Genomic DNA, 12,096 nt, shown 5'->3' with positions numbered 1-12,096 from the left:
CACGTTGCTATGGAATCCACTGAAATGGTTGGGGTTGGGGATTCGGATATCGACCTATGGATGAAAGCGAATAACAAGGCGCCAAATAATTCAGAAATTCGCACCTTTCTCATAGGAACAGTGCTGGCACTCTGGCTATATCGCTATAAAGGAACTTAATAATATTAAAGTAATAGATGAAAAGTTCTTTAGCCTTATACAGACATAACAAAAAACATATTTTATTATTCAGTAGCATTTATATTTAGGAGTTATTGTAAAATGCATTAAATATGCGAAAAACGTCGCCGTTGTAGTTTTCCAAATGCGTTCTTCCCGCTTCGTAGGAGCAGTCGGAGAATAGATCGTAGTTCTGCCTTTGGAACCAATAGTTCTTCGTAGTGCTATTGGCGCCCAGATCGAGTGTGTTTAGCTGCAACACACCGAAATGGAAAGTCCGTCCGTCGGTCTGGACACTCTGCACGACAATTGGCTTGGGGAGAGCACCCTCCAAGGAATCCCCGTGCAATTGCCTGGCTCGAGCCGCAGCCACAACAAAAGCTTTGACCAATGTCCTTGCGTGGAGCTGAGAAGTTGTGACCTCGGAACCATGGGAATTTTTCACCAGGTGTTTGTTGAAGACCGTGAAAATGGTGTGTGGATGGGAGCAGCTAATGTCCGTGCGCAGGGCTAAAGGAATGACATCGTTAGACTTTCATGATATGTATATTACTGATTTACAAACTCACGGTAAAAGTTCTCTGTTTGGTAAATGTGGCGTTTTGGAATCGATATCGTGGTCTTCATAGGGTAAAGATCGGGCAGGTCTCCTTCAAATTTTCCCTTGATAGCTTCGATCGCGCGATTTGCGAAAACCACTTTTTCAGCATTGATGGAGAAACCAAGCAGATCACCATCTTTATTTAAGGAGGTCTTGAAGGTGGCGTTGTCTATAAACCTTTTACGTATGGAGACTGAACGGCCGGCTAATTTTTCGGTTTCATGCAGAAGTTTGTTAACCAGCAGGCGACTGAGGGAGATTACAGAGTTACTGGGGGTTCAATTGGGTATGTAGATGTGAACTTACTTGACCCTTTCGTGGGAAATTCCGTAGGAGCGTGGCAAGTTGAAACGCGGCCTCTCCGGCACCCTCACCTTGGGCAGTTTAACTTGCTCCGCATCGAGCACGTGGGATGCCAGAATGGCATGACGGATACTCTTGTCTATGGACTTGGGTAACTGCTGGCTGGCGATGGTATCCTCGATTTGCTTGGGAAAGGTCGGGATCTCGATGCAGTTGGTCAGCACCTGGGCCTGTGGCAAACCGCCAATCAGCACGCTGTTGTCGGAGTAGGAGTGGCAAACGGTGGAGTGCCAGTCGGGGTGCTTGGTGTCCTCGAGAATCGTCTTCTCGCGGGTGCCAACGATGTCCACCCTGCAGGTTAAATGATATATGTAAGTTACCTATTACAATCAGTAGGTAGTTCCCTGTAGATACTCACAGTTTTTTCTCAACTTTTGCGTTCAATAGATCCTCTGGATTCTTCACCTGAACACCCCGTTTCAGGAGCTCGGCGGCAGCGCCCGTTTCCTTGGGGACCCGCTTTCCCTGGACCAGCCAGTGCTTCTTGAAGTGCCATCCAAGATGCTGGGCACACAGGGTTTTCGTCAGCCTCATTTCAGTTAGGATTTGCCAATGTTTTCGTTCAATGAAGAGGAACCCGGCGGTCTGGTTATGAAATGTCTATTAGGGATGGGAGATGTTTAGTCACAGTTACTATTGTCGTTACTTGTTGCGGTCGTAATTCCGTGACTTGAGTAAATAAATAAATTGTAATATTTTTATTTGGAATTATTTTACTTTTTATAGATCTTAAATATGAAGAGCGAATTAAAATAAAATAAAACCAACCGAAAAATTTAATAATAATATGTAATAGCCAAATCTCAGACATTTTAAATAAATATAGCGTGCCGTGTGAACTAGCGATATCTATCGTTTGGCCGACCCACCACTATTTTGCGAGTCTGGTCACACTCTGGGCAATAAATAAAGAAAAGGCGGAAGGTTCTGCTAAGAAAATTAACAAAATTAGGTTAAATTCTAGACGGTAAGTGTTAAATGGAGTTCCCCAAGCAACACCCCGTGCACGGCGCATCTTAATTACCACGATTTTCGTGTTTCAGCCGCTCACTTTCTCCCGCAAGACTTACGACACCGCGCCACACCACACCACACGACAAAATGCCGCGATACAGGGAGTGGGACCTGGCCTGCAAGGTGTATGTGGGCAACCTGGGCTCCTCGGCCTCCAAGCATGAAATCGAGGGGGCCTTCGCCAAATACGGACCGTTGCGGAATGTGTGGGTGGCTCGCAATCCGCCCGGTTTCGCCTTCGTGGAGTTCGAGGATCGACGGGACGCGGAGGACGCGACGCGTGCCCTGGACGGAACGCGCTGCTGCGGCACCAGAATCCGCGTGGAGATGTCATCGGGTCGCTCCCGGGATCGCCGGCGCGGAGAGGGCGGTAGCACTAGTGGACGCTCTGGTTCCGGGCGCTACAGGTAATTGCATGACCATAAACTGTACTTCCCGTGGTACCTTGACTCAATATGTCTTCCGTACGTAAGTCACGGATCTCTTGACTATCTAAAAGTGGGATAGTTCCCCTTGTACTCTAAGCGTACAACGACGATCTTGTCTCGAAGCGCCAGAATTAATCAAATTCTTATCAAAAAGTATACAATTTGTTATAGAATCGAAATTTCATTGGTATCATCGCAAAAACATTGATTGCTAATTGCAAACATTTACATTTTCCCGCCTTTTTTTTACTGCACGTGATAAGATAGCGTGCGAAAAGGCCTTCATTAAGTAGAGGTCTCTTCGCAAGCTGTCTTATTCAGGTTCAATTGACCCTTGACCCTTACCAATTGAACATTGATAGTACGCTACTCGGACCAAAACTACAAACTGTATACATATGTACATATATTATCTACGATCAAAAGCCTTTAGTGGTTGTTAAATGCGAGTTATCGACACTTTTTCAGGATAACTCCTTCGGCTAGAACTACTTCCACTGCTACTCTTCTTCCTTCTACAACATCAACAATCTACAACAGCAACCATCTTCACAGCCCACAGCCAGCAACCTTCAACTTGCAACTCTAAATTATCCATGTTCAGCGTCACAGCCTCACAGAAGTTTTGATTAGCAACCCAAATGATTTCATCTTCGAAGAAGCAATGCAGTCGCCAAAAGAGTTCTACTAACGAAGTTATCCTGCGTATCCTTCAAATAATTGCTTACAATTATTTTCTTTAATTTAGTTGCCAAAGATTAGGAGTATTTTTTACGGTTTAATGATTTACATTTAGTTTTATATGGCCAGATTTCTCTAAATACCCACTCTAGTAATGAGAAAACTGGCCTAGATCTTGTGTAACGCAATCAAGTATTATAGATTTGTCCGTCCATTTTGTCATCGCGATCCGGTTCTTCCAACAATGTAGAAAGCTTTAAAACGTAGGTTACCAGAGTTACTATAAAACACCACAGCAGCTACAGTAGTGGGGTTCCAGCTTACTAAACGCTATAATTGATTCATTTGAGCTAAACAATTTGCACAGCTTTCATTTGTGTTTATATTGTGAATCAGATATACTCCAGCCAGCATTTACTTTTAGAGCCACACTTTTTCAGCACTTTGTAAGGCGCGTATGTACATACACTTCTTACTACTCTAAGCAGATAGTTGTATTGACTTGTTTAAATTGGGAAATAATCATATCTTCTTTACCAACGCGTTTATTTCAGGTCCCGCTCGCCACGTCGCTCCCGATCGCCCCGCAGCCGAAGCTTCTCGCGCGATCGTCGAAGTCGCTCGGACTCTCGCGATCGGCATTAAAATATTTCCCAAAAAGGATAACATTTAAGCATTGTCGCAATCAAACAAGAAGCGTGGCCAAGGCCGACTTTTTGGTAGGGTTTCCTAAGTTGATTGCGATGTAAGTACATTTTCTTCAGATGACAATATAAATCTTTCGATGCATTCTTAAAATTCCTTTTTTTTTACTAAGAAATAAAGACGCACAATCAGCGAGTTTTGATTGGTTTCATATATCATCAAAATGCATTTGTTTCCAGCAAAAGGGGACGTGCCAAATGCACTGTTTATTATGTGAGAATTGACGTGCTACTGTACAACTTTTCTTAGAAGTATGTTCGGATAATAATTTAAACAGGCGCACGAGTGTAAAAATATTATGTATACTAACAAAGGTACACTTTAAACTTAGGAGAAGACGCAACACAAGTTCGTTGCACATGTCGCACTGGAATAAACCCTTACGTCTAGTCATTGTTTATATCCTCGCCGCTGAGCTCTGAGCCCCGGTACACACTGGCAGTTCGGATTTTGTTTAAGGCGGACCCTAGCGCATGCGGTATGTGTTCGACTCCTGGATCTGCGACAATTCGCCCTTGAAGTTAATGTCGATGACAAAGTCCAGGTCGCGGTTGTTCCGCTCGTTGGGCTTCATCTGGAACGTGCCGGTGATCTCCTCATTCTTCTTGGCTGTCATATGGTCGTCCAGGTAGAAGACCGTCTGCTTCCAGTGCGTGTACGTGGAGTCGGGCGACGTGCTGAACCCAAGACGCTTGTGGCACTTGGTGAACTCTATGTTAAAGTAGGTGACTAACGCCTGCACAAAGTCGTTGCGCTTGATGCACAGGCTGAACTTGGACGAGAAGTTGAGATCTGCCTTCTGCACGGTGTACAGGTCGACCTCCTTGACCATGCAGGATGTGGACACTACCTGCTTGGGATCGACCACGTCGACGAGCGGTTCGGTGACGGCCACCTTGCGAATGCAGCTCATGTCGAAGCCATACACATCGTCCCACCAGTTGATCTTCTCGTCCTTGTACTGCCGGTCCTCGATGGCCGTGATGTACAGAGTGCCTCGGTCAGGGAACATCATGCCGTCCTTCTTCAGCCACTTGTCCCGCGCGTACAGCACTGTGTCCAGCATGGACTCGTAGAAGAGGCAGTAGCTACATTAAGGAAAGTAATAGTTATAGGTTGGTATACAGGAAGCTCATCTTCAAGGGATATTTAAACATCATGGTATAGTCAAATCGGATTGTCACCCCTTTCTTATGACGTTTCTCAACGAATGACACCTCTAGAAACTCGAAACCTACCCCATCCACTCGGAAATGATGATGTCCACGCCCTCAATACCATTTGGAAGCTCTATCTCCTCAATTTTGCCCTTGACCACCTTGATCACATCTTGCAGATTGTTGTCAATAACCACTTGGCGGGCAAACTCGATGATATTGGAGCAGTCGACGGCGATCACTTGGGCGGCGCCGGCTTTCGCGGCGAACATGGACAGGATGCCGGTACCGCAGCCCACGTCCAGAACGGTCTGCGAAGAGGGGAGGTTAGTACCACCTCGCCTTGGGCTTTTGAAAGTCGAGGGAAACCCCGGAAGTGGACCCTACCTTGCCCTGGAACAGATGCTTGTTGTGGTACATGGCGTTGCGGTATGTGACGGTGCGCACCTCGTCCTTGAGCATCTCCTCGTGGATCCCAAAGTGGGCATAGGAGTCAAAGTAATAGTCGCGGGACGTCATCTCGTCGGCATTGGCATTGGGATTGTCCCCGGTGCTCCCCTCCGCGGGCAGCTTCTTCGCCACATTGTTTGAGTTCGCATTTGAATTGGGCGTGATGCCGGTCGCCGATTCCACAGCTGCCTCCATCGGGATGTCTGTGCTGGCCTGCGAAAACGATCCGTCAGCAATTGGGCCTTCGATTGGCAGCAAAGTCCGCTCAAAACTCACCATTTTCTAGTTTTTCGGCGTCTCTTTGGTTTTTCACGTCGAAAAAATAGCGACTAAATGATGGGACTATTTCTACAGCACGCTAGTTTAAAAAGTCGCTTTGCAACACTGCCGCCGATTTGAGCCGGTGCGAAAAACCATGTGCTATCGATACAATCGATGTTTCCGCGGAATTGACAGCGTGCGAAATTTTAAATTTGGTATTTTTTGTGCTGGATCTTATGGGCAAACAGTGACAGTCACTGGGAACTGGTTTTTTATTTCCACAGGGCTGAAAGCAGTTCTGAAAATGTCAGCTGATTTAGTTTTGTACTTCTCTGTATGCTATGACATGCCAAAAATTTTACAAATTACCCATATGATTTACAAATATTTCTTCTACAACAAATATTTATTTTGAACTTTTTGAATAAACTTTCCCTCAACAATATACAAACATAGATTTCATTTAGTACTAAAAAATCGTGTGTAATTCTTTATAGAAACATTTGAATCTCAAACAATTTTTCCACTAATTTTTCGGTGGTTGTCACCCGTGACTAGATTTGAGAATTAATGGTCTTTTAAATCTTTTAAATGTTTTGAGTAAAACCTACCACCCTCATAGAGATGATACAGAATTATAGTATGAAATATAAATAAATATTTACATTTTTAGCCTATTTCAAAAACATTAATAATGTAATTATTTCTGAAACTGCCAATTGCCGTAGTAAGACAGCGATAGTTGCAAAAAAACTATCGATAGTTCCGGGGTCTATATCTCATCTCTAGCTATCGCTTGGCCCGCAATTTTGGCGGCAAAATATTGGCACATCGCATTGTCAAACAGAAGGAAAAAACAAGCAGGGCAGAAAGTAGTACTTATTTACCTTAGTCTCGCGTCTTAACTGTGTTTACCAATTAAAATGGAAGGATTTGATGATGCGGGAGTGTTCTTCTCGGACAATTTCGGCGGGGAAAACCAGCAGGATGCGCAAATCAACTTGCAGGCGGTGAAGAAGAAGTACAAGGAGTTCATACGTACTTTCAACGAGGAAAACTTTTTCTACAAATACCGGTGAGTAAACGGCAATCTCTCATCCGAACCCCCTTAAAGGTAGTCTTCCTGCAGCGACACTCTGAAGAGGAACTACCTGAATGCCCGCTACTTCCTGGAGATCGAGATGGAGGACCTGGTGGGCTTCGATGAGACTCTGGCGGACAAGCTGAACAAACAGCCCACGGAGCACTTGCAGATCTTCGAGGAGGCCGCCCGGGAGGTGGCTGACGAGATCACGGCTCCCCGGCCGGAGCACGAGGAGAATATGCACGACATCCAGATCCTGCTTAGTTCCAATGCAAATCCCACCAACATCCGACAGCTGAAGTCCGACTGTGTGTCCAAGCTGGTCAAGATTGCTGGCATCATTGTCGCAGCCTCGGGTATTAGTGCCAAGGCCACGCGAATGTCTATTATGTGCCAGTCCTGCAGCACGATCATTTCGAATCTCAAAGTAAATCCTGGTCTGGAGGGCTATGCCCTCCCCAGGAAGTGCAACACGGAACAGGCGGGCAGACCCAAGTGCCCTCTAGATCCGTTCTTTATCATGCCGGACAAGTGCAAATGTGTAGATTTCCAGACCCTAAAACTCCAGGAACTGCCCGACTTTGTGCCCCAGGGAGAGATTCCCCGTCACTTGCAGCTCTTCTGCGATCGCTCACTGTGCGAACGTGTGGTGCCCGGCAACCGAGTGCTAATCCAGGGCATCTACTCCATCCGTAAGGTGGGCAAGCCCTCTCGCCAGGATGGTCGCGAGAAGGCAGTCGTTGGAGTGCGTGCTCCGTATATGAGGGTGGTTGGCATCACCGTGGATGCAGAGGGTGCCGGTGCCATCTCCCGCTACAGCAACATCACCACCGACGAGGAGGAGAACTTCCGGCGCATGGCTGCTTCCAGCGACATCTACGATCGTCTATCACAGTCTTTGGCGCCAAGCATATTTGGTTCGCGGGACATCAAGAAGGCCATTACCTGCATGCTCTTTGGTGGATCCCGTAAGCGTTTGCCAGATGGCTTGTGTCGTCGTGGCGATATTAACGTCCTGCTGCTTGGCGATCCTGGTACGGCCAAGTCGCAGCTCCTAAAGTTCGTGGAGAAGGTGGCGCCCATCGCAGTTTACACTTCCGGCAAGGGCTCCAGTGCCGCTGGTCTCACGGCTTCGGTTATGAAGGATCCTCAGACGGTAAGAAAACTATTATTTATCATCGTCTTGTTTACTGACTTATAAGGTATACCCCAGCGCAACTTCGTTATGGAGGGCGGCGCCATGGTCCTGGCCGATGGCGGCGTGGTCTGTATCGATGAGTTCGACAAGATGCGAGAGGACGATCGTGTGGCTATTCACGAGGCCATGGAGCAGCAAACCATTTCCATTGCCAAGGCCGGCATCACGACCACTCTGAATTCACGCTGTTCGGTTTTGGCGGCTGCCAACTCCATTTTCGGCCGATGGGACGACACGAAGGGCGAGGAGAACATCGACTTTATGCCCACAATCCTTTCCCGTTTCGATATGATTTTCATCGTGAAGGACATTCATGATGAGACGCGAGATATCACGCTGGCCAAGCACATCATCAATGTGCATCTCAGCTCAAACAAGTCGGCACCTTCGGAGCCCGCTGAGGGTGAGATATCGCTGTCCACGTTCAAAAAGTACATCCACTACTGTCGCACCCACTGCGGTCCACGTCTGAGCGAGGCTGCTGGAGAGAAGCTGAAGAGTCGCTACGTCCTTATGCGCAGTGGAGCCGGTCAACAGGAAAAGGCCGCAGACAAGCGACTGAGCATTCCGATTACCGTGCGCCAGCTGGAGGCCGTCATTCGCATATCGGAATCGCTGGCAAAGATTCGCTTGCAGCCATTCGTCGCCGATGACCATGTAAACGAGGCCCTTCGTCTTTTCCAAGTATCGACGCTCGATGCTGCTATGACTGGCAGCTTGGCCGGTGCCGAGGGATTCACAACGGAGGAGGACCAGGAGACGCTAAACCGCATTGAGAAGCAATTGAAGCGCCGCTTTGCCATTGGATCTCAAGTCTCGGAGCAGAATATTTTGCAGGTAATTATTCGAGTTCTTTATTATAAAGGCGCCTTATATTGATTTTGTCTATGCCTTTTCAGGACTTTTTACGTCAAAAGTATGAGGAACGCACTGTAATGAAAGTTGTTCATACTATGATTCGCCGCGGAGAACTTCAGCACAGGATGCAACGCAAGATGCTATATCGCATTTGCTAAACACTGTTATTCACATTATTATTAATCCATCGTTGAATGTTTCATCAAACGTACGTCATTTTTATTGCATTTCCATTTATATTATTAAGAAAACAATACATTCTTTTCACACATGAGACAAATAAATCTACAATTTCAGAAAATTCCTAAATGAACCTGGCAGGTCCTATACAATTTGATAAATTCCTCATCATATTTAAGTTCTACACTCTAACACTTGTACCATTACAACGTGTTGGTGCTATAGGGTAAATTAAGAAAAAAGAGAATCAAGAAATTTGTATATTTTTTTTAATATATAGAAGCAGGAAACCCTAGGTATTTCGAGTGCACAATTGAGTCGAGCCGGCAGACTATTTGTTACATAAATATCCATGATTGTTTACATTTAAAAAATGAGATTGTAAGCAAGATCTCAATTTTGTTTGTTGATGATGCTTGAACAGAAACACATAGACCCTTTGGTCGGCCTCCAAATTTCCGCGCAAACCGACAATTTCGCTCTACTTTCTGCTGTGTTTGCCTACGTCATTCGGACAAATCACAAAAACCAATCATATTACCTTGGCCGTTTGCCAATTTTTTAAAAATATTTTTCCCTCTGTTTGAGAACGTTTATTACTTCCTTTTATACAAAACCCAATTAGTATATTTGCGCATGCACATCCATGTACTTACATACATACATTTAAATATTCTGAAGCTGAAATGTACTCAATATGTGCACGAATTTTCAAAAATACGTAAGCGTGTTACGTACGCTCCTGGCCATTTAAATACAATGGCGAATATAAGCATTTCAAATTTATTAATTTCCGGAAGGAAATCTTTACAATCTTGTTTACCACAAAATATATACATATCTGCGGATGACTGTATTAATTTAAGAGACGTAACAATAATATTTATTTCCTATAAATGGTTGTCCAATGACGCCACTTTAAGGTCCAAATGACGTCAAGTCGCTTTCAAATTTATAGACCGAAAATGCGAAACATGTTGCTCTAGACGTTTCCGAAAAATTCCAGAATTTCATAGACTCAACATCGATGAAAAACAAGCAGCTATATAAATAAATATAATTTATTTCGTGACGAGAATTTCCATTCAATTCTAAATCCGATTTAAACACAAATGTGTATACTAGGCGCTCAATTCAATAACATTGTGGTACTTTGAACTTTGCTTCGACCCAGGGTCAAGATAATTCAAACATCAAACAATAAGAGTTTAATTGAAATTCATATTCCGATATTGATGCACATGTGTGTTCACATTTTTCAATTACCTCTGCCTGTGTCTGCTCATCGTGGCCATTAACAAAGCGATGCACCCGATGTTCTTTTCATCGCTCATGACTACATGGCTACGGATCTGGATCTGTGTGTATCTATAAGTTCGCCTTTCACCTAAACCAATTGACTCTATTTTATTTCGCCACCCGCTCCGTAGGTCCAACTAACGTAAACAATCGTTTGATATATTCCAAAATAGAGATTCCTGCGTGATGATTTCGATTCCAGCACGACCTGAGCACGATTCGAATATAATAGAATATTTAAAGGATAAGTCAGCTAGTTGTTACGCAACCGATCATCATTATTATTTGTCTGTTAATTGGGTTGCACACAATTGAGAGCGCTGAGGAAATTAGATAATTGTTTCCAACGCGCGTGTATATTATTTTTTTTGAAACAAAAATTCTTTAACGTCATCAGCATCCGTGGATTCCTTCCCATTCTCGCGGGAGAGAAATGGATGGGCTTCAGTCCGCCAGAAGTGTAGATACAAAAGGCCCATGAAAGATACAAGGAGGCGGGATGTGGGATGTGGGATGTGGGAGGTAAGAGAGCGAAATCGCTGAGTGGGGCCTTTGTTTTGTGAATGAAAATGAAATGAAAATTCTCGCCGTACATATGCCAAGCCCGCGTCTGCAGTACGTCAGTACAATTTTAGATCTCGAGCGAGCGAGTTCGGCCGGAACACACTGACCGATACAACCGATGAAAGCCGTATTTGTTGGGAAGTAACGCGGACTCCGATTGCCCAAGGAAAACCCATTTTTTGTCGCAGTGCAGCAGAGGATCATGTACATTTACCCGAGCTCCCCGGAATCAGCATCGTCCTTGCAGTCCGAAGAGAGTGCGGCCATCAAGATCCAGGCCGGATTCCGTGGCTATCGCGTGCGCAAAGAAATCCACCGATCCAGCAAGTCAGCGAATCCTCGCCAATCGAATCCTCATACCAGGAGAAGCCAACGCCAGCGTCCCAAGAACAACGCACTCATGGAAAACCAGGCCAATACGGGTAAACCCCACCCCACTGCCGACGATCCGCAGGCCGAAAATGGTGGCAAATCCGTGGAGGATCGCTGTGCCACCAAGATTCAGGCAGGATTCCGGGGATTCCTGGTGCGGAAGAAGCAGAAAATCGCCACCGATGCCGCTGTGAAAATTCAGGCTGGCTTTCGGGGATTCAAAACACGCAAGGAGCTGAAACAATGCGAACCCATTGTGTAATGCTCTTATGCGTTGTTCCACAATTCTGATTTCTACTGTACATACAAATATGTGTATTCAAAACCTACCATTTAGTTCAATACGTGTCGTGTAAATAGTTTAATATTAACTTATAGCTTCCAGAAGAATAAAATACTCTTACTCAAGAAACCGCAATCTTGAAAGACAACATTATCCATTAACGATATGAATTTGTTTGTGTTTTCCGTAGGCCTATTTTTGGTAAACAGTGCTGTATGTATACGCTGCTAGTACAGTGAATAAACATTTCATTTATCGAACATACACAACTTGTACACATAGTATGGAAGTTTTCCAATTTGGAAAAAATTTAATGTTTTTTTTTAGAGCACTGATCTAGTCTTTTGAAATAAAACTTGTTTAATAGCTGGCTAGCGACAGTACTCATTAAATTCCGTACAACGACCCAAGGTGTACACCCATCTCATAAATCTGTCAA

General features: G+C 44.9%; 5 protein-coding genes across 5 annotated transcripts; 3 read left to right on the top strand and 2 right to left on the bottom strand.

Annotated features, from left to right (window-relative positions):
- Nucleotides 1–184: 184 nt before the first annotated feature.
- mRpL37 (mitochondrial ribosomal protein L37) lies at nt 185–1,736 on the bottom strand. The gene is made up of 4 exons (XM_017075936.4): nt 1,482–1,736; nt 1,067–1,414; nt 729–1,009; nt 185–669 (listed from the first exon to the last, which is right to left on the bottom strand). The coding sequence occupies exons 1-4, from the start codon at nt 1,655–1,657 to the stop codon at nt 245–247; spliced, it is 1,230 nt and encodes a 409-aa protein (XP_016931425.4). The 5' UTR covers nt 1,658–1,736; the 3' UTR covers nt 185–244.
- A 208-nt stretch (nt 1,737–1,944) lies between these two features.
- Rbp1 (RNA-binding protein 1) lies at nt 1,945–4,115 on the top strand. Its single transcript, XM_070996734.1, has 3 exons — nt 1,945–2,090; nt 2,167–2,544; nt 3,801–4,115. The coding sequence occupies exons 2-3, from the start codon at nt 2,225–2,227 to the stop codon at nt 3,889–3,891; spliced, it is 411 nt and encodes a 136-aa protein (XP_070852835.1). The 5' UTR covers nt 1,945–2,090; nt 2,167–2,224; the 3' UTR covers nt 3,892–4,115.
- Nucleotides 4,116–4,119: 4 nt separating this feature from the next.
- Art1 (arginine methyltransferase 1) lies at nt 4,120–5,990 on the bottom strand. Its single transcript, XM_017069988.4, has 4 exons — nt 5,835–5,990; nt 5,496–5,771; nt 5,190–5,419; nt 4,120–5,039 (listed from the first exon to the last, which is right to left on the bottom strand). The coding sequence occupies exons 1-4, from the start codon at nt 5,835–5,837 to the stop codon at nt 4,418–4,420; spliced, it is 1,131 nt and encodes a 376-aa protein (XP_016925477.1). The 5' UTR covers nt 5,838–5,990; the 3' UTR covers nt 4,120–4,417.
- Nucleotides 5,991–6,637: 647 nt separating this feature from the next.
- Mcm5 (Minichromosome maintenance 5) lies at nt 6,638–9,260 on the top strand. The gene is made up of 4 exons (XM_017069986.4): nt 6,638–6,894; nt 6,949–8,059; nt 8,117–8,938; nt 9,001–9,260. The coding sequence occupies exons 1-4, from the start codon at nt 6,743–6,745 to the stop codon at nt 9,115–9,117; spliced, it is 2,202 nt and encodes a 733-aa protein (XP_016925475.3). The 5' UTR covers nt 6,638–6,742; the 3' UTR covers nt 9,118–9,260.
- A 1,792-nt stretch (nt 9,261–11,052) lies between these two features.
- LOC108018318 (abnormal spindle-like microcephaly-associated protein homolog) lies at nt 11,053–11,821 on the top strand. Its single transcript, XM_017085859.4, has one exon. It carries the CDS (start codon nt 11,205–11,207, stop codon nt 11,634–11,636), a length of 432 nt encoding a protein of 143 aa, XP_016941348.1. The 5' UTR covers nt 11,053–11,204; the 3' UTR covers nt 11,637–11,821.
- The last annotated feature ends 275 nt before the right edge of the window (nt 11,822–12,096 follow it).

Source organism: Drosophila suzukii, chromosome 3 (genome assembly GCF_043229965.1).
Source record: "Drosophila suzukii chromosome 3, CBGP_Dsuzu_IsoJpt1.0, whole genome shotgun sequence".
Lineage (NCBI taxonomy): Eukaryota > Metazoa > Arthropoda > Insecta > Diptera > Drosophilidae > Drosophila > Drosophila suzukii.
Note: the sequence above shows the minus strand (reverse complement) of the source record. Positions and strands in the feature narration are given on the sequence as shown.